Consider the following 19,402-nt stretch of genomic DNA (forward strand, 5'->3'; position numbering starts at 1 on the left):
TTCTTCCTGCTTCCCGACTCCTGCCCATGTTGCTCTGCTTCCCAGGGGACTGACCACACCTACCTCCCAACATGGGACTCTCAACTCCCGAGACTGCGTCTGATGGGACTTTCTTTAGCGTCCTGGTCTCTTCCTTCCTCGCTGCTCTTGTCCACGTTACGTGGCCGTGGTAGCTCCTCTCTTTAAGGATAGTAAAGACAGTTCTGGTGTTCTCTAGTGTCCACCATCTCTCTCAGAAGTCTGTCCTCGGAGCTGCCCTGTCTCAGACTCATCTCCCCGCGATGCACTTCCCCGTGTGCGGATAATCCTCGGTCATCTGTTCCTTAGACGGAGGCCTAAAAGCCACTGGGAGTTTCAGGCACACGGTGGGCTTCTGAGCTGCGGGCTCTCTGTCCAGCATCCTCACATCGGCTTCCTCTGGGCTGGTCATTCTCTGAAGAGGGGTCTGTAATGTCTGCCTGAGGGCAGGGTCCACATGAGGGGAGGTAGGAGGTGGGCAGTGCCTTGCCCTGTTCTGCTCCTGACATTTGTCCCTGCCAGGGAGCCCTGTGCCCTTTCTGTTCAGGGTCCTGGGGTTGGGAGGGTGTGGGAGGCTGGGCCTCTCGGGACCTCTGGCCCAGCCCCTGTCTGACCGTCCCCTACCCTCCACCCCAGGCCCAGGGTCTCTGCAGGGGCCAACCCAAGCTGTCTGAGTCTGTGGTGCCATCGGGGGCTTCTGTCCGAAGCGCCGGACACTTTGCAGCACCTGCTGCCCACCTGTTCTCTCTCCAGCCTCCAGGCCCTCCCGCGCTGGGGCCTCTCCCATCTCCCAGAGCAAGTAGTCATGTCTTTTGAAAGTCTTGTTACTACAGGGCAGTGGGGCTTGGGAAGCAGCATGACTGGCCACCCCAGGACAGGACCCGCAGGTTTCCTCCTGGCCACCAGCTCCACCCTGTCCACGGACAAGGGCCACTGCAACCGTGTCAGGCAGCGCCATGCTGACAGGATTTCCAGCACAGAAGATGCGCTCCCTAAGGGGGCGAGGGAGTGATGGAAGGAGCGAGTGCCCATGCGTGCACGCGCGCACACGTGGGTGAACGGGGCCGCACTGCAGCGGGATCCCCCCAGCACAGCGTGAGCAGAGCCTCTGGAGACACCAGAGAGGAACCAGCTCCCCGCAGCCCTGCAGGTTCATGGTGGCCGGGAGGCTGGGGTGAGAGGTGCCCAGGAAGGGCCGTGACCGGGATGGGGTCTGCGCCCAGGAGCCCAAGGGGCCGGAGGCTCCCGACCGGCCTCTGCTGCAGGTCCGCGCTGCTGAGACTCCTGCCTCCCCAGCAGCAGAGGCCCGTCGGCAAGTTCCGGCCGCCAGCACGGAGGCCCAGACCCTGCAGAGAGCCCTCTCCAGGCTGCCCCTCTCCTCCCCCGGACTCCAGGTTCACAGCAGGCCTGGAGCTTAAGGACCCACACCCTCCAGCCTCTGGTATCGACGCTGTTACAGGACATGCCGCAAAACCAGCAGGTGTCACCCCATTTCTATAGCCCACCGCTCGCTGACCCCGGCAGTAAACCCGCCGGCCGGGTGAAAGCTGGCGGTGAGACCCTCCTCCAGCCCTCAGCTCGGTACCTGGTGCAGGCGCCACGCACAGGGCCTTCCCTGCCACGCCGCCGCCGCTGGGGCCAAGGGCGGGCCCAGCGAGCGCAGGGCTGGAAACACCGCCTCAGGCGGGAAAGGTAAAGAAGGCCTTGAAATACCTAGAAGTTTCTTACTGTCCAGTTTCTGCCTGTTGAGGGGGTTTGTGCCGTACAGCAGCGTGTGTGCCTCCGAGTGCACGGCCTGCAGTTCTTCCAGCGTGGCCTTCCGTCCGCGGATGCACTGCAGGGACAGAGGAAGAGGGCTCACGTCTCCCTGTGCCTTTGGGGTCCACTCTCAACAGAAAACCGTTCCTACAAAAACCATCACCCCAAAGGAAACTGAATTTTATACGGACATGGGCACAAAATCATTTGGTTCCTGCAAAATAAAAAGTAAACCGCACCCAACACATTTAAAAAATATTTTAAAAATGTTTTGGAGAGCCTACACTTTAATTATAACTTTGAAAAACAGATTTAGACAGATAATTCCAGCCTTCAACGCTTTAACCTTCCCTGTCACCCAAATGATCTGGCATCAAATTGCTACTTTGCTTTCCAGCTGCTGGGGTCTGCTCTTCGGGGTTGGGGGGCTGCTCTCTCCAGGCCCGCGGACTCACACCCAGGCCCTGCACACCCCCGAGCCCTGGGAATGAGACCCTCACTGCGATCCGCACTGGGCCTGAAGTCTGCGAATTTACCTCATCATCTGCGTGTCTGTCCACATTTTCCTTTGCTTTGGATATTCTTCACATTGAGGCTACACAGTTATTTTCACATTTCCCCAGAAATTAACATAAAATCTACTATTCTTTAGTTGGGCTATGCTTATTTAAACTTAAAAGGAGGGTGGTTAATGGAGCGAGGTTCAAGCTAACATTGCCCACTGACACGGCTTTCTGAGGGCCACGGTCACACGGGAGTCTCCACGACCGTCTCGACGACCGTGGAGGCCCCGGTGGTGGTCTTGGTCCAGGGCCTGCTCTTATTCCCTGCCACCTTGTGGAGATCCGTAACTGCTCACAGGTGACAGCCTCCCAAGGGACGCCCGCGGACACAGGAGGGCAACGACAGCAGAGGGAGCAGAGGCGGGGTGGTGTGGCCAGGTCTCCGCCAGCCTGGTGTCCCGGCGTGGACAGGGCCGTGAGCTCCACGCCCTCCACTGCCCAGCTGGGCCCGACGCAGCAGCAGGGGGAGGGGAGCCCGGCCTGCAGCGCTCCCACACCCGTCTGCCAGGTCAAGGGGCACAGACCAGGAGGCCTGGGCCTCCACCTGGCCGGTCCCGCTAACCTCTCTGTGGTCAGGGCCAATTCCTACCACTATGTCCAGCACGCGGGCCCTCTGCCACCTCAGGGGCCTGCGTGGGAGCCTGGTGGAGGCAGGGCCACCACATTCCCTTGGGCTGAGTGAAGCAGGAGGTGCACCCTGAGGTCAGGGTCCCCGCCCATTGAGGGCACCTGGCTCTGCGTCCCTGATGTCGCCACATGGAAGCTGCACGCTTTACCCGGGCCTCTTCCCAACCATCCTTCCGACCCCCTTCCTCCTTTGTATCTCGGTCCGCAGGTCGAGGACCCCCCACAGCCCCTGGCCGGGGAGCAGCGCTTCCCGCCTCAGGGCCACAGGAGGGCAGAGGGGTCTGAGGGTCTCATCCCCCCAGGTGTGCTGTTTCACTGTCTCACTCCTGTTCGTGTCTGCTCTTCTGGCACAGAAGCTCCCCGAGAGGCCCCTGGGCTGAGGGCACCCTACTGGGAGAGGCCAGAGGGTAAAGAGCAGGTCACGGGGCTGGTCCCGCAGGGTGGGGGAGGCACGGAAGGGCACCCAGGCCCGGGAGATTTCCTTAGGGGTGTCCGCCAGGGCAATGCTGCCCCCCAGTGGTGCAGCCTCGGGCCAGACCCCAGAGCAGATGCCATTGTCCATTCTGCAGCAGCCGGGTGGGGTCACACCCTCCCCAGAGGGCGCCCCAGGGCAGGATGCTGGACCCAGCTTTCGGGCCCCTGCCCCCCTTGAAAATCATGCATCACCCTAAAACCAGTAAGGATGGGGGCGCGGAACCACAATGACTTAAATTCCCAAATATCCTAGCTTCTGCAGGGGCAACGGGTGGAGGCACAGGGGGCTCTGCTGCCCCCACTCTCCCGCGCGCCTCCTCGGGCCTTGGTCCAGGTGGGCCCGGGGCTGTGACTAATACTCATAGCCAGCCAACTTCACCTGTCAAAAGAATCACTAACTCGAAAAAAATTATACATTACAATACTAATCCTACTACAACTATTCCTAATTATAACATTCACCGCCACAGAACTAATCATATTGTACATCTTATTTGAAGCAACCCTAGTACCCACTTTAATGGTGGGTGTGGACGGTGTTCATCAGCTGTAGGGCTCTAGCTTACCCGACCACTGTGCGGGGCAGCACGAGTCAGCCCATGTCCCATCCCTGTCCGCGTGGGGGGCACGTGGGAGGCCAGCCGCCGGCAGGGAGACGGGAGGCAGACCAGAGGCTGGCCTCCGGGAAGGGGGGACCTGGCTGTGCAGGGAAACAGCCCTGGGCTCCCCGGGGCCCACCCGCAGGTGCCCGGCGCAGGCCCATGTGGGCCAGCCTTACCTCACATTTGCCTCGGAGGCCGGTCTCCTGCAGCCGAGACCAGATGCTCTGGATCCTGCCGGCGTGCTCGGGGTGGCTGTTGGTGTTCCCACAGGTACACTGGTGCTTCAGCATCAATGTGTCGTACACGAGGCCTGGAGCAGAGCGTGCAGCCCAGCCCGTCAGAGCGGGCGGGCGTCCTCGGCTGCCGCCCACCACCTCCCCAGCACGCAAGCCGCCTCACCCCCTGGACTGACAGAGGCCAACGCGGCGTTCCGTCCACTAGGGCCACTTGGCGGGAAAATCCCAGTTCACCAGAGGCCAAGTGGAATTCCCAGACACGGAAGCAGAGGAAGTGTCCTGCTCACAGCACGTGCCCAGAGGTCCCCGGGGGGGGGGGGGGGGGGGAAAAAAAAAAAAAAAAAAAAAGCCCCACGCCACGCCCCACTCCCTTAGCCGTGGGGCACTGGTGTGGCAGGACTGTGCTGTCCTCCAAAACTCAGAGCTTTTAGTCCCAAGTTCCAGTCCCTCTTGTCAGGGAGCAGCCTCTCTATGAAGCCGTGTGCTGGACTGAGTCCTGTCCCAGGTTCTGGGGCTCAGAAGAAAGGCAAGACTTGGTTCCTACCCTTAGAACCTTCCAGAGCGGCTGGGACAGTGTGAGCACACATACAAACAGGCAAACACCAGGGTATTCAAAATCAGCACAGAGCGGACATCACCGAGTCCAGGAACTCGTGCTAAGTACCCATCTGCAGCGTCCCTGGGGACAGCGCAGAGCTGCGATGCCTGCTGGCGCCCCTCAGGGAGCCGTGGCAACGGGGTCACCCTTGGGGAGGGACGCCGCACCCGGGCTCTGCGGCACAGGGAACGGGGACACCCCCGGACCAGAGTGACTGAGGGTCACGGCCAGGAAGATGCCGGAAGGAGGATGGATGCTGCACGTCCGGAGGCGAGGCTGGAGGAAGGGGAAAGGCAGGTGGGTGCTGCGCACACCCCTACAGCTCCCTCCAGGATGCACCCCTGTCCTGTGCCCCACCTGCAGAGGGGGGAGCGAGACGTCTGCCAGGAGGGGTGGCCCACTGTCCCTGCTGCAGCCCTGTTTGCAGCCCCCTCACACCTGCCCCGAGGGTCAGGCAGGTCTCTGTGAGGGGCGTCTGCTCACTCCGGCCAACAGAGGTGGGGGTGCGTGTGCGTCAGACCCACGGCTGCTACTTCCACATGTCGGGGGCTGGGGAGCGGAGGCGCCGTCACCGACCACAGGGGAGCGGAGCTGCGGCCCGCCGGACACCTGGCCTCTGGGGGCATGAGTCCCGCACCACCCCTTTGGTCTCCGTGAGTCGGGCTAACAGGGGTCTGTCCCCTGGTGCTGCGGGAATTCTGGATATACCAGCAAAACTGAGCGGGGCACAGTGGGACATGGGGGAGAACAAGCAGCTGCAGAAACTCGCCACCCGTGCGCTCAGGTGTGTGGGCAAGACACGTACACCAAGAGGCTGTGTTCGGCAGCTCACAAGGGCAAGGTATACACATCTCTGTGCACACGTGCACGTGTGTACGGAACACGCGTGCACATGCACACAAACAACCCAGATGCCCATCAGTGCAACGAACACGGCATCATCTTGACAAAGCAGTCGGCTGACATTTACTGGCCACGTGGCTGGAACTTTCGAGGTGACACCACGTCACTCCTGCCTATGGATGGGACACTGGAGACGAGTCTGCAGGGCGGGGAAGAGGCAGAACCAGCCAGCACACTCTGCGGGACGCGCTGCAGCTAAGACGGCGAGCCCATCCACGTGCACCAAGACCTCAAGGTAGGGCGTGGGGGATTAACAGAAGGCACACAGGGACAACTGAGTCCTATCTGCGCAAACTACACCATGTCTGTGTCCATCTGTCCGTCTGGCTATGCACAGAAACACATCTGGAAGATTTAAACCAGACTACTAACGATGGCTACCTCTGGGGCGTGGGATTTAGGGGCAACTGTCAGTTTCTCGGCGTTTCCATTCTGTTTGTTTGTTTGTTTGTTTTTTAACAGGGAACTCATACTGTTTTTATACATTTTAAAAAAGTAACGCAGATGAGCTAAAAAAGTGTATCAGCAGAGGGCTCCCCCCAGGCTGAGCACCCCCGCCAGGGAACACGCAGGTACAAGGTGCCTGGGGGTCTCCCTGGCCCCCACGGTGGGCACATTTTATGTGGCGCATTTCTGCTGTGGCCACAGGGGAGGGGCTTCTCTCTTAGGGACGTGTCCACCTCAGGTCCCCCGCTGATTCCATCCGTGACCTTCTGCAGCTTCCTGGTTTTCTTTCTGAAAAGCACTGGTTTAATCTCTGGCTAATTACGAATTACAATTTTCTCTGAATATGAAGAGTATCCTTTTATGACGTAACGGAGAGAACTTAGCCATGTTTAGAGGCTACACGTTACAGTGCACAGAAAAATAGGGTGTTTTATACTTTGTCCTATTACAGGGCTGTCTGAAGAAAGACGAAACCATTCTGTACTTAGAGCACTTTTTCCTCCTCTGTCTCTGACAAGAAGTATGAGCCGAGAACGATCTGCAGAGCCGTCCCACTGCCCTCTGTCCCAGGCCCACCTGACTCAGAGCCGGGAGCCTCAGACCCGCCTACACAGTTCTGGTCCCTGACTGTGGGGGCGGCGCAGTTGGGGCAGAAACAGAGTCCTGCTGGCGGGTTCCTGCCCGTCTCCTGCAGGGGCAAGGCAGGGAGGGCTGAGCCGTCCTCACACCACGTGGCCTGATACCCGCAAGCTACCTGGGCCGTGTGGGCAAGGCCCCGCAGAAGGTTCTGTTCGCAGAGCGGCGGATGAGAAAGGACAAGCTCACTGTCCCTGCTGAGCACGGGTGGGAAGCCCCCTAGCCCGCCAGCCACACTGGCCCGCCGGTGGGCTGTCTCTGGAGGAAACGGATTCTCCAGCAAACGGAAGGGTGGGCTTTTGCGCCTAGGAAAGACCATGGCATCAAGGAGGGGGAGTGGGAAGAGAGCCTCAGTGAGCGACACATCTGGTCGCCCAGCCGGGGTGCAGGTCACTGGTGACCAGCCCTCGGGACCTGTGCAGCCCCATGCGGGCCTCCCGTGTCTGCTGCAGCCGTGGGCCAGTCTCACCTGCAGGCGTCGGCCGGCCAGTCGGACGGGGCCACCCCGACCCCATGGCCCGCCGTGCACGTACCTGTGGTGAACCTCGGTTTGGTGGGGGGCTCCTGCACAGACATGGGGAAGGTGGCAGACGCCGGGGAGGACTGCGCCCGGGACAGAGGCCGGTGGCCGCCGAAGGACACGGGGATGCCGGCGGCCTCCATGGACGCCTGGTAGTTCCTCAGCTGGTGGATCCGCTGCTGCTCCAGGAGAAGGGCTTGCTGGGGGGAGAAGGCACATGGGGTTTGTTGCTGCCAGGAAACCTCCCACCTCCCTGCCTGAAGGGCTACACGGATCTCTTCCTGCAAACCATTTGCCCATTCATTTGTTCACACAGTCCGGGAGCACGCTGGGGCAGCTGGCCGGGAGGGGCTGCCTGTTGCCCATGGAGGCCCCCACCTACAGGCAGCCCTCCGGGGCCAGTCTGCTGCTGTCTTGCTTTGGACAGAGAGGACTTGATCTGCATGCCAGAAACGTGTTTGAGGAGCACATCGCAGAACGGAAACGCTGACTCACTTGCGGCCACGGTTTGCTCGCTGGCCTCTCCCCACCCCACACCCCCACTCAGGGGCAGAAAGACTCTAGATGAAGCAAAGGAGAAATGTTCAGGTTCCAGATGCCCAGGCCCAGCCGGCCAGTGTCGGGGACAGGGAGCGAGGGGCGCGCCCTCTGAGGAGGCGGGGACCAGATGGACCGTCCCCAGGATGTCAGCCACCTTTCAGAAAAATAACCAGAGTGAAGAGGAGGTGAATTCATTAAACACAGGCTTCCATGACAAACTCTTTTTCATGAAAATTGTGTTTCCATGGCAAGAGCTGGCTTTGGCACAATACCACAGGGATCCAGAACGGGCAGTTCAAAAACTAAGGGAGCTCAGGGGCGACCAGGCAGCGCGGTGCCCGGAGCAGGGACAGCCTCTCTCGACCGTGGCGGGCGGGCACCTCACGAGCTCGCACAGCTCTTCTCTGCCCTGCACGCGAGCCCGCGGAGAGACACGGGGGACTCCAGGAGGAGCTGTGGGGGTGGGCAGGAGCCAGGAGTCGGACCCAGTCGGCAGAGAGGGGAGCGCTGGGTGGGGCCCGGGGCCCGCGAGGGAGGGAGACCCTGAGGCGCACGTCCCTGTGACAGGCAGAGGCGAGCCCGCCCGGAGCGTCCCCGAGGAGGCAGGGGCCAGGCCTGCAGGGAGGGCGTCCCCGGAGTGGTGAAGGCACCGCGGGCGGCTGGCCTAGGCGCCAGGGAAGGCAGAGCTCCTCCACGACCCATGAACAGACCCTGTCCTTTCGCAAGACGACTGTGTCACTGTTTTTCTGGATCTATAAAGTTGGTCCCCAGCCGTAGCCCCTCATGAGAAGCAGCAGCCCAGCAGCCGTGTGGCCGCCAGAGGGAAGAGAGCCTCTCCGCCCAGCTGCCCGATTGTCCTGCCTTCAGGAAGCGGAGTCGGGAAGGAGCAGAAAGGGAGAGAACGGGGCCAGGTGCCCGAAGCCGCCTTGCCGTGCTTCTGCCGGCGGGACGCCCGACTCACACCCACTGCCACGGACACCGGACACCACCTAAGTGCACCTCTCCCTGACGCTCGGTTTCCAAAACATCGGCTGCCCTGTCTTATGCTTACAAGGACCACCAAGTGCCCAATAGGGAGCTCTGCTCATTATTCCTCAAAGAATACAGAAAATAAGTGTCTCTAATCATTGTCTTGGGTTTAGAGCACAATAACGTGATCACTTTATCATCTGCAAGACACTAGCCCTAAACATTTATGTAAGGCCTTTCCAATTTCCTATAAGCATCCTAATAATGTGCTGAATTCCAGGTACAACCGTGAGGCCCTCCCACCACCCCAGAGCAAAGCCCCATCTGGGACAGTCTCCAAGGACAGCCAGCCAGGCTCAGAAAAGCGCGATAAACACTGGCTGCCTGCAGCACCCGACTCTGGAGGACAGGAGTTACCACGCTCCAGACACAGCTCTGCTACTGAAGGCTATGACCAGTTCCCACGTCCTGCACACCCCTGGCTCTCGGGTCCTGCCGACCAAGAACAAGCAGCCTCCGTGGGGCTTCCGACTCACTGGCTGGCTGTCCCAGTGCTTTGCAGGCATGGAAGTCTTACTTTTCACTATAAACTGATAAATCATTCATCAGTCTCTTGTGAGTTTGGTTAATATGTGTCAGTGCCCGGGACTAGGTAACTGTTTCACTGTTTTTCTGGATCTATAAAGTTGGTCACTACTGCCCCTTGAGCCCCCAAAGGCCCTGCCTACCTTTTTGGTCAATTAAGAAATCAATCTTCCTCCCCCTACCTTTAACGATATGCTGATCTTACTAACACTTGGATTTATGTGAACCTACAGTTTTTACATCTGAAAGAAAGTAATCTCTAGGGACTGTGGGGCTGGCGTTTGGCTGGGATACAGGTGCACAGATGGCCCAGTGGACAGACGGCCAGTAGGACCAGTATGTGCAGGCACTGCTAACGTAAAATAGACTTCAAACCACAGCCACGTCCCACACCACCCAGAGCAGGGTGGGCAAGGACCCGGCCAGGCAGGAGTGGGGAACCCGTCAGTGTCCACTGACTGCCAGCCACAGGGCGCTGCCCCTTGGGGGGTGGGGGACACCGAGGCCCGTACCGTCCCTCTGCCCTGCCCGCCCGTCCTCTCCCACCTCGCCTGGCCCTGGCCAGCATGGTCACCTGTGTGAAGAGCAACTCCTGCTCTGTGGGCTGGCGCTGGCCGGCCTCCACGCCCCGCGGGGGCTCCGCCTCCTCGTCGTCGCTCTCGATGGGCTCCTGCTTCACCTGCACTCCGGCCAGTGCGTGCGCCTCCTTCTGCCACGACCGCCGGTCCAGGTAGGGCTCCTCCAGGAGGGCCTGGTGCTCACGAAGTTCCTCCTCGGTCTCCTCGGGGTGGCTCTCGGGCTGCCGGGCCGGCTCGCTCTGTTTGGGGATAATCTACAAGGCAGAAGAAAGGGATGAGGGCGATGGAGACGATGGGGCAGTGAAGGGGAAGCACAGGCTCCCTATCTCAGAGCAAAGGGACAGACAAACCCAGGGGATGCTGCTAATCCTGAGCTGGGGCCCAAACCTGGGCGCCGTCCGCGGTGCTGAGGGAGTCTGCCGCGCCCGGGAAGGAGATAGACCCGCATCTGGGGCGCACCTGTGAAGCATGTGTGTGCCAAGCACAGAGAGATGCGCAATGAAAGACACAGGTGTCGAGCCGGGCCTGCACCCGGGGGAGCGGTCCCGTGGCTTTGACGAACCGCGAAGACCTCCAATGCCCTGATTTACGTCTCTGTGAAGGAGCCGCACTGTCGTGGGGAAGAGTCTCTCCACCACGTTCTGACTCTTTCTAGAAGGAAAAAGGTTTTCAGGGAAGCCTAAAATTTTTTAGCCCCTGCCCATGTGTATGTTAAGAGGTCCTCACAGAACTGCCTGCTTCATCACCCACGCCACGACACAGCGTGTCCGGCCGACAGGGGACGGACTTACTGGCCACTACTGTGCGCACATTAGCGTTCTGTCCACTTGTCGCAGGGCCCAGCCCGGGGGACAGTGACGTGTGCACACACCCGAAGTCGGCTGAGCATGCAGCCTCCGGAGCAACACCTCGCCTTACTGTAAGAAAACGGAGTGCAGACTGGCAAAGGATTTATTTTACGTGATTAACCCTTGAACTGCTTACAATAAATATTTTCAAAGAAAGCATAACCGTGAAAGCCAAGCCATGGGATCCATGGCCACTTTCTTCGTACCCGACCCTACGGCAGCCTCCCGTCAGGACCTCTGACCCGGCACGGGAAGGCGGGGAGCGGGGTCAGTGCGATTTCAGAAGGACGCAAGAGGCCAGACGGGGAGGAGCCAGAAGACGGCGTGCGGGCTAAGACTTTATTTCATATAAATACCTGCCAACCACCTATCCAGTTGCTTTGACAAATTTCTCACACTAGTTTACTGAAGGGTCTTAAAAAGTCTTGATAATTTTGAGATCCACAATTATATTTTGCTTGTTAATCTCATCTCCTTCCAGCATACCTAGAGCCCGTAAGGCCCGTGTTGAGCCTTGTGGCTGGTCAAACTGACCTGGGCCCCGGCCTGGGATGCCCTGACCGTCACAGGGACAGGGACAGCCCTGTCCATACCACAGAGGATGCTGGGCTGAGAGTGGCCCTCAGCACACGGCTGTGCAAGCCTGGGCTTCAGGCCCGGCGAGGTCACAGGCTCTCACGCTTCCGCTATCCCCCCCAGGGTCAGACTGAGAATGGAGGTGAGGGGCAGCAAGCACCTGCAGGGATGGGACGCTCTGGGGCTCAGCCAGGCGGGGGCAGAAGGCCCGCAGAGGGCTGCATCCAGGCACAGGGCTGATGCCTAGCAGACGTGGGCGATGAGAAGGAGGCAACCCAGATTCTGATCCAGGGGCCAGAGCCCAGACTGGAGGATGACATCCAAGTGCCAGGTGGACCTGTGAGGCTGACCTCAGTGAGAGAAGGGGGATCTGAGTGGGATTCGGGACACGGGTCAGGGCCGGAGAGGACAGTCGGGGAGCCCACGCAGGTGGAAAGCCAGGGCTGCGAGCACAGCAGCTCCAGGCAAGGCACCCGAAGCCAGCACTTCAGGGGCAAGAGGCGGGGGCCACACACACCAAGGGAGATGGAGACAAGGCTGGAGAACCTGAAGGACAGCGGCGTCACACAGCAGAGAGCCAAGGGGAGGACGGCAGCGGCCGGGCGCCTGTAGGCTCAGAGGAGGGGGCCACGCGGCAATAAGCCCCTGCCTGGGGAAGCCCTTGCTCAGGGTCCGTGGAGACCCGGGGGCAGGTGTGGGGGAGCAGGGTGCCGTGGCCACCTGAGGGGATCCTGCACAGAGGTCACCGGGGGCTGTGCCTGCTCCTGAGGGGCCCAGGGCCCATTCTGAGGCCCTTGTGGGAGGCCCAGCTGTGACGTGGACCCAGAGCCCTGGGCCCTCCTCGGGGTGGACGCAGTGGGAGAAGACAGAGGAGGAGGGTCAGCCAGGAGGACACAGGCTGGGGCCTCCCCGGAGGACGCTGGGCTATGACAAAGTTGAGAATGTCATCACAGAGGAGGGGGAGAGCGGCGGTGGGAAAGCATACACAGTGGACACAGAAGTCCCCACCTAGTTTCTGCCAGCATTTTCTTTTAAACTTGAGAACAGCAGAAAAGTTTCAGGGAGCGCGTAGGAAGCCCCATGTGCCCTCACCTAGACACAAGTTGACAGACAGAGAGACTGAGGCAGGCAGGGCTCGGAGCCGACCCAGCAGAGGCACTCCCCATGCCCCCCCCCAGAACATGGAAATCACGGCCGTTGTGAACTTTGTGGATAAACTTCGTGGCAGCAGGTACCATGCTGTGCACACTCGCGTGCGCTCAATGCTCCACAGACAGGGCTCACGGCTTGCGTCCGACCAGCCACGCTCTGAGCCGCCCCTGGACGCGGAGGGCCGTGTTCCCGCAGAGGGACCCCGGCGGAGTCTGGGGAGGGCGCTGATGGCCGGTCCCTCTCAGAGGCCTGGGACCGGGGGGTTCTGTCCATGCCTGTGCCGTCGGCTCACCAGCAGCTGAGGCAACCAGGCGGACTTCTCTGTGGGGAAGGTGCTGGCTGCTGGTGGACCTCAGCCTGCCTTCTGTGGGCTGCCTTCTGCTTCTTTCCAGGGACGACACTGGGCGGGTTTAGGGCGGAATGTGTAAAAGTCCTAGAGGGTTCTGTTTAATGCCCTGTGGCGCCCTCCCCTTCCTCTTGCACGTTGGCTGGTCTGGGAGCGTGGGTCCCTCCCGGAGGCCTCGACCCCACGCCTGCGGCCCTACGAGGGTGCTGCTAGATGGTCAAAGCCCGGAGGCAGGGGAGCACGGCGGAGCAGGAACAGGGACCTGCCTGCTCCCAGGGCGAGTGTCCCAGGCCCCCTCTCTGGTCTTCTCAGCTTCCTCGGAAAATGAGGGCGTCTGAGCAGTGACCTCCAGGTCCCTCCAGAGGACTTAGGACACTCTGCGCTTCCATGAGAGCCAGCCTGGCTCTGTGAAGGATTCCCGGAGGCCGGAACATGCCGGCCCCACTGTCCTGGGAGCTCTGGGCAGGAGCAGGGGCACCTGAGCTGCCACCGTCTCTCTGGCGTTCAGTGCCCATCCTGAAGGTGGCCTCAGCCTCCAGGCGGTGGTACAGAGGGAATCGGGGAGGGACGCAGCCACAGCAGCAGCCTCCCCGTGATGCCGAGTGTGCTCGCCGCCCGGGCTCCCGGCTCAGCAGTGGTGTAGCCTCCCTGGGCCGCTCAGCCTCCCTGGGCCGCGGCCTCCCGCCGCCTTTGAAATGTGGTTCTGCGTTCCCCAGCGTTCCCCAGCCGGGCTGTGGGCTGGCGGCACCGCAGAGCTGGCTTCGGGGCTGAGGCTCCTGCAGGCAAATGCGGCTGCAAACCAGACAGACAAACCAGCTCGCTGTCCTCCAGTGCCCTTTGCACCTTAGGAGCCCCTTTCACCGATTAAGTGAGAAATGCAGGTCCCAAAGGCCAGACTGCAGAAGGGGCCAGGACTGAAAGATTACTGGGTGTGCTGGTAGTCTGACCACCCAAGCTCCTAGGTTCACAGCCTGGCCCTGGGAGCCACAGGACTCAAGCAGGGCGGGAACTGCGCCCCCAGCAAAGCCTTGGTCCCCAGGGGCGCGGACGCCCTCAAGCGCTCTCTTCCTGCTGCAGCACATTTCCCTCCCAGCAGGATCCAAACCCGCCCATGCCACCTCCAGAGCTGTAAGCCCCGCCCACCCGCTGGGGGCACGCGTTCTCCAGAAAGTTCCTTCTCCTGGCAAAGCTTTATTAAATAAACACCACCGCACGTAAGGCTCCGGGCACTAACAACCAATGCTAACCCACAGCCGGGAGCACGGCCAGCTCAGGCATCTGTCCTTCCTGCTCACGGAGGGTCCCCAGCCTCACCGTGCGGTTCCCTTGGTCAGGGACCTTGGGAAAACCGAAGCGGCCATGCAGGCTGCTCTCCCTAAGGGGACATCAGCGAGGCGGCCGTGCTCGAAGGCTGGGGTTGAATGAGCCGCAGACCGCGCGGGAACTGGCTGCCATCCCCAGCGCACCCTGGGCAGGATGGGAGGGTGGGCGGCCTCAGAGCTGCCAGGAGCTGGGTGCCAGCGCCATCGGGTGAGGGGCCCGTTAGGGACACCATGCCCCGACTCAGGGCAGATGTGCAGGTGCCAGACGGCATGAGGTAACATCGTCGGCTCCCCGAGATCCCAGAAGAACGCTGTACAAACACTTCAATCAACTGTCATTCCGTCTCGTAATCAATCATGTAACAGAATCCAGAGAGATCACCCAGTTTCTAAATCATTCTTTTCAAGAATACACCAGGAATGAATAGGTGTTTTCTGTCTTCCTAAAACCTCCCACCCTATCAGTCAGAGTGACACGATAAAATTAGGAAGCCACAGCCGCCCTAGGATGATGGAAGTGAAGTGCCTTTGACGCTGGGAGTGAACAGACGGACAGTCCCCGTCCCGCCCACAGGAAGCAAGTGCCTTTGCCGTCCAGATGAGGGCTGGTGGGGCGGCCCCACCGCTCCCGACACCGTTCGGCACCGTCTGCCCGGGATGGCCCGGGAGCCCCGGAGGCTCTGGGCTGGGGTGGGCAGCCCGTCTCCCATCTGGCCATTCAGGAGCACGGTGCCGGGGGCCTGTCTCCTCACGTGTGTCCCCCATGACCCTGTCATGGGGGTACCCTAGGCTAGAGTTGGGCCGCCACCAGCCATCACCTTCAAGGATGCGGCCTGTTTTCTGTTTTTAATCACCAGCACAGCAACACGAAACCCTGCTGCTACTTCCTGCCCAAAAGCAGCTTCGTGAGGGACTTTCGGGACCGCGCACGTGCGCACTCCTCCGTGGGCCGTCCGGGGCGCTAACCCTTCTAAGCATGATATTCCAACAGGCAGGCACATGCAGCTGCAGAGGGGCTTGGAGAAGGTGCTCTTGGGGCTCCGTGCCGGCGTAAGGGGGGGGCTCCCTGTTGGGGGTTTGCTCGCGGAAGAGGGGTATCCTCCGGGAACTCAGGAGGAAGTGCTGACCAGGCAGGACACACCACACGGTGATCCCCCGCCTGGCGGCCCGCGCCCCCGCTGCACGCAGCGTCCCCCGGCCTGCCACATGTGCTGAAGCCCGGCCTCCACAGCGTCCCTCCCGTCTGCCGGCCCCCTCTGGGTCAGAGAGCCGGGCTGCCGAGGAAGGCGCCGCGCCCGCGGACCCACCTTGTTCATGTGCAGCTGCTGCTGGAAGTGCTGCTTGTGCTTCTCCAGGAACTGCTGGTGCTGCTGCTGGATCACCAGGTGCTGCAGGGCCGGCGCGTTCTGGGGCAGCGGGGCCGACTGGGTGCGCCCAAGCGGGCGGTGCTGCCGCAGCTTGTGCATGGACGGGGACACGCGGTCCGCGCCCACCAGAGGCTGCGCGTGCAGGGGCAGCGCGCCCAGGCCTGGAAGACACCAGTCTGAAGGTAACGTGGAGGGAGGGGCAGCGGAGTGAAGGGGAGGGAACCCCGGGAGCTGCCCCGTCCCCCCGCCCTGCCCCAGAGCCCCCGGCCACGCCGCTGTGAGCCCTGAGCGCGGGCTTCGCCAAGCAGGGGCCGCCGTCTGGAGGTGGCTGTCCCCCGACACCCAGGCCCCTGCTGTAAGCGGGCGTTCCGAGTGACAGGCTCCAGCGCAGCTGGCCCGCCCACGAGGGGCCCACGACACCCCTCAGAGAGCCCCGGCCCTGGAAAGGCTTCTTTTGGTCTGAGCAGCACCGCAGGCGGCCAGAGCGGCTCGGGCCACGCTCAGAACGGCGGCAGGGGTCCTGGCAGCCCGGCATGTTCCGGAAGGCCGTGGGGATGGCTCTTCCCTAAGTGACCCGGAAACTAAGTGGTGAGGAAATAAAACATCCTTAGGATCAAATCTTTAAGGGTCTCTTCAAGCGGTGACTTCACGCACGAAGGGGACACTAACGCTTGTACAAATCCTGATGCGGCCGGTCAGGATCTGCACGTTTCCCCGGAGGTTCTGCTGCCTGCACGCTCCCAGCGGCTTTGCCAACCCGCACCTCGACTGGGCGCTTAAAAACCCGAGCGGACACACGAGCCTGGTTTAGTCTGCACCTGAATCTTATTTTAAAATGCAGCCTCTCCAGGGGACTCAGGACGCCAAACACTTTCCCTTCTGTAAGCTTTTCACACGGCTGTAGATTCACTTCTGCAAACCGGGGTTTAGGCAGTTCACCGTTTCTCTAGCAAACCCTTGCCCCGCTGCAGGGCTGCTGCCCTAGCAGCTCAGGTGATGAACACGAGCTAGTCAGGCTCAGGCCGCGGACCACCCGGGTCACGGGCGTCTGCCTGGGAGGAACCGCATGTGGCCGAGCACGGCAGTGGCCGGGCTCCCCGAGAGCTGCTCCATAGAGCCCCGAGGAGCCCTGAGGTCTTAGTCTCTCCTTGTCCCTTCACGGCTGTGGTGATTGCTCAACTTTCTACGCACAGTGAGGAAAGACCCAACCCTCACGAAACTGTCCCTCACTAGCTTCTCAAGAAGTCCGTCAACTCTGTCCCCTAAACCACCACCACCTGCTGTCCAGCCCACTGTTTTCTGAAAAGAGAAGTTACTTTAAATTTCATTATCTGTTCTGCTACTAAATTAAAGTCAGTAACACAAAAGATCAACTCATTCCCTATCAAGTTTTCTAGAAAAGTTAAAAAAAAAAAAAGCACCCCGCCCGCCAAGAAGGTGTTTGGGAATTCTTCCCGTTGGCCGAGGTGTCATGAGGATCAACACGCGGAAGTCTGCCACACGAAGCTGCATTTACGGGAACAGAGGGGATGCAGTCCCAAGAAGGTGCCCCTCAGACATGAGAAGCTAAAACGCGGCTTCCTGAGCAGGCCGTCCTGGGGCCTCTGGGGCACCGGGAAGGAAGGGCAAGTACGTGAGGGAGCAGCAGAGCCGTGGGGCGTTACTGGGCGGCCGGCCCCGTGTTCCAGAGAAGCTTCTCCGGGCTCCAGGGAAGGAACCCAGTTCCACAGAGACTGAGCTTCCAGGGCTGGTCCCGGAGCAGGAACGTGCTCCAACAGCACAGCATGAATGCGAGCCTGGTTTCTGCGGGTGCTCGCTGCCCTCCCCTACGAGGAAGGCTCCCCGCAGCAGGGGCGCTGCCTTTGCGCGGGGTGGCCCTGAGGACACGGGCAGACGGTGGGAGGACCTATCCTGGTCCACTCCACCCACCCAAGTCCCACTACGGGCCTCCTGGGGGTAAAACTCCGGGGCTGTGCCCCTCGGCCCGACCTTTGAGTGGCAAGCCTTCCCGGCCAACTGACTTCCAACTGGTCCCTCAGGTCATGAACAAGGGTTTCTGATCACAGCCCATTATTTGGCCTTTGCTATATATTGTAAAAGACTTTTCAGCATAAACCCACACTACACGGAGGTCCAGTTCTGTCCTAGGCGACCCAGCTGTCAGCAGGGGACTGCTGCGTCCCGCTGGGCGCAGTGCTGGGGCAGAGCCTGGCCTGTGGCTCCTGGACCCTGCTCTGGGCAGAGACCCTGCCCCGGGCTGCCCGGAGCCTTTTCCCTGAGCACCTGTCAGCTGCGAGGCTGACCTGAGGCTCCGTTCTTCCTGCTCACAGCACTGGCAGAAGTCCCTCTGCGGTCCAGCAAACGGACAACCAACCCCAGCACTGAGAGAGGACTCACCCAGCGCTACAGACCTTTGCTCCTTCTGGCGGGACTGGGGGGTGGGCCAGCATCCCCGAAGTCCAAGCTGGACCACGTGACCATAAGGACAATGATAACTCCTGGCATTTAGCCAGTCATCCAGGCTTCAAGATGCGCTACACACAGCACTAAGTGGTGAGTTTGCAAATAAACCCCACCAGACACGGGGACTGAAGAGGCAAAGAAGGTGAAGAGGCAGGCTGCCCTGACACTCTGGACCCAAGTCTGAAGGGCTGGCCTGTGCACTATGGGGTTCTGGTTAAGTAGATGAATTCATTCACACTGGGTGACCGACTCATGTGGCCTGGGTCCTTAGCAACCCATCTGACGTATTTCACTACCCCACACACCATGGTGAAACTCTTTAAAACCCTTCAAAAGACAGTAAGTCAGGCAAGACTTGGGTCTAACTAGTGGCTTGCAATTCTGGCTGCACATGAGCTTAGCCTGAGCCCTGCAAGAAAAACCATGGGTGGCAGAGGTCTGCCCGGACCGGTCGGCTTCGCCAGAGCTTCTGGGGGCCTGGACAGGGCCGAGAATCGCTGCTTAGGTCCCAGGGGCGGCAGCCCCCACGGCCAGTCGTGCTCCAGTCTCTCCTGGGACTCGGTTTTCAGGACAAATGAGGAACAAAGGGGAGCACGTAATCACTGCTGCAGAGACCCGCAGAGCTCCCACGCTCAGAAGTGCAACCATGGGCCAAGGTTGCCTGTCCGCCCCCTCGCCCCCTCACCAGGCTGGGGAGGCCCTGCGAGTGACCAGAAGGCTAGAGAGACACCACATCCTCCAGCTGCAACACCTGTTCCCCCGACTGCCCCTACTCCCGAGACTCCCACCCAAGGCCTCAGCAACCACGCCACTTCTCCAGGAAGCCTTCCCTGATGCCCACCCTGCCGCACGGCCTGAGCGCCCAGCCCCAACCACACAGCTCTCAGGGGCCTTGGGGGTCTGGCTCCCCAGGGCCTGCCGTGGAGGAGATGCTGGGCTGAACATTCTGCCCCCCTGGCCACATGAGCACAGCCTGAGTGGGCTGTTGGGACAACAGGGGCACCCAGTGCACAGCAAGTAGGGGTTTCCTCCTTGCAATGGTGGTTCCATCTCTCCCCCTGCCTTGGGAAACCCCGGAGTGTACCAGGGCGCGCTGTCTTCTCAGGAGAAGATTTGAGTGGATGGCTCCTCCCTGCCGAGTGCCTCGCTGGGGCAGTGGGAAGCAAGGAGGCGAGGGCCACGCGGAGGTGGGGCATCCCACAGCCCCGAGACCTGCACCCTGTCACCTTTCTAGACCCGGACCAGCCTCTTCCCTCCCGGGGCCTCTGCTTTCA

The 19,402-nt window shown here is 60.9% G+C and overlaps 1 protein-coding gene across 5 annotated transcripts in view; it reads right to left on the reverse strand.

Moving 5' to 3' along the window:
- The window catches only part of HDAC4 (histone deacetylase 4), a 261,521-nt gene that overhangs the window by 40,823 nt on the left and 201,296 nt on the right, over positions 1–19,402 (reverse strand). For 3 of the 5 annotated variants that reach the window (XM_044913778.1, XM_044913776.1, XM_044913779.1), the window contains exons 11-15: positions 15,606–15,826; positions 10,051–10,308; positions 7,396–7,582; positions 4,219–4,352; positions 1,732–1,852 (exon numbers count right to left, since the gene is read on the reverse strand). In XM_044913778.1, coding sequence (XP_044769713.1) covers positions 1,732–1,852; positions 4,219–4,352; positions 7,396–7,582; positions 10,051–10,308; positions 15,606–15,826 — 921 coding nt within the window. The remainder of the gene's footprint in view (positions 1–1,731; positions 1,853–4,218; positions 4,353–7,395; positions 7,583–10,050; positions 10,309–15,605; positions 15,827–19,402) is intronic. The other 2 variants (XM_044913777.1, XM_044913780.1) reach the window with 1 other exon arrangement.

This window comes from Neomonachus schauinslandi, chromosome 3, assembly GCF_002201575.2.
Source record: "Neomonachus schauinslandi chromosome 3, ASM220157v2, whole genome shotgun sequence".
Taxonomy (NCBI): domain Eukaryota; kingdom Metazoa; phylum Chordata; class Mammalia; order Carnivora; family Phocidae; genus Neomonachus; species Neomonachus schauinslandi.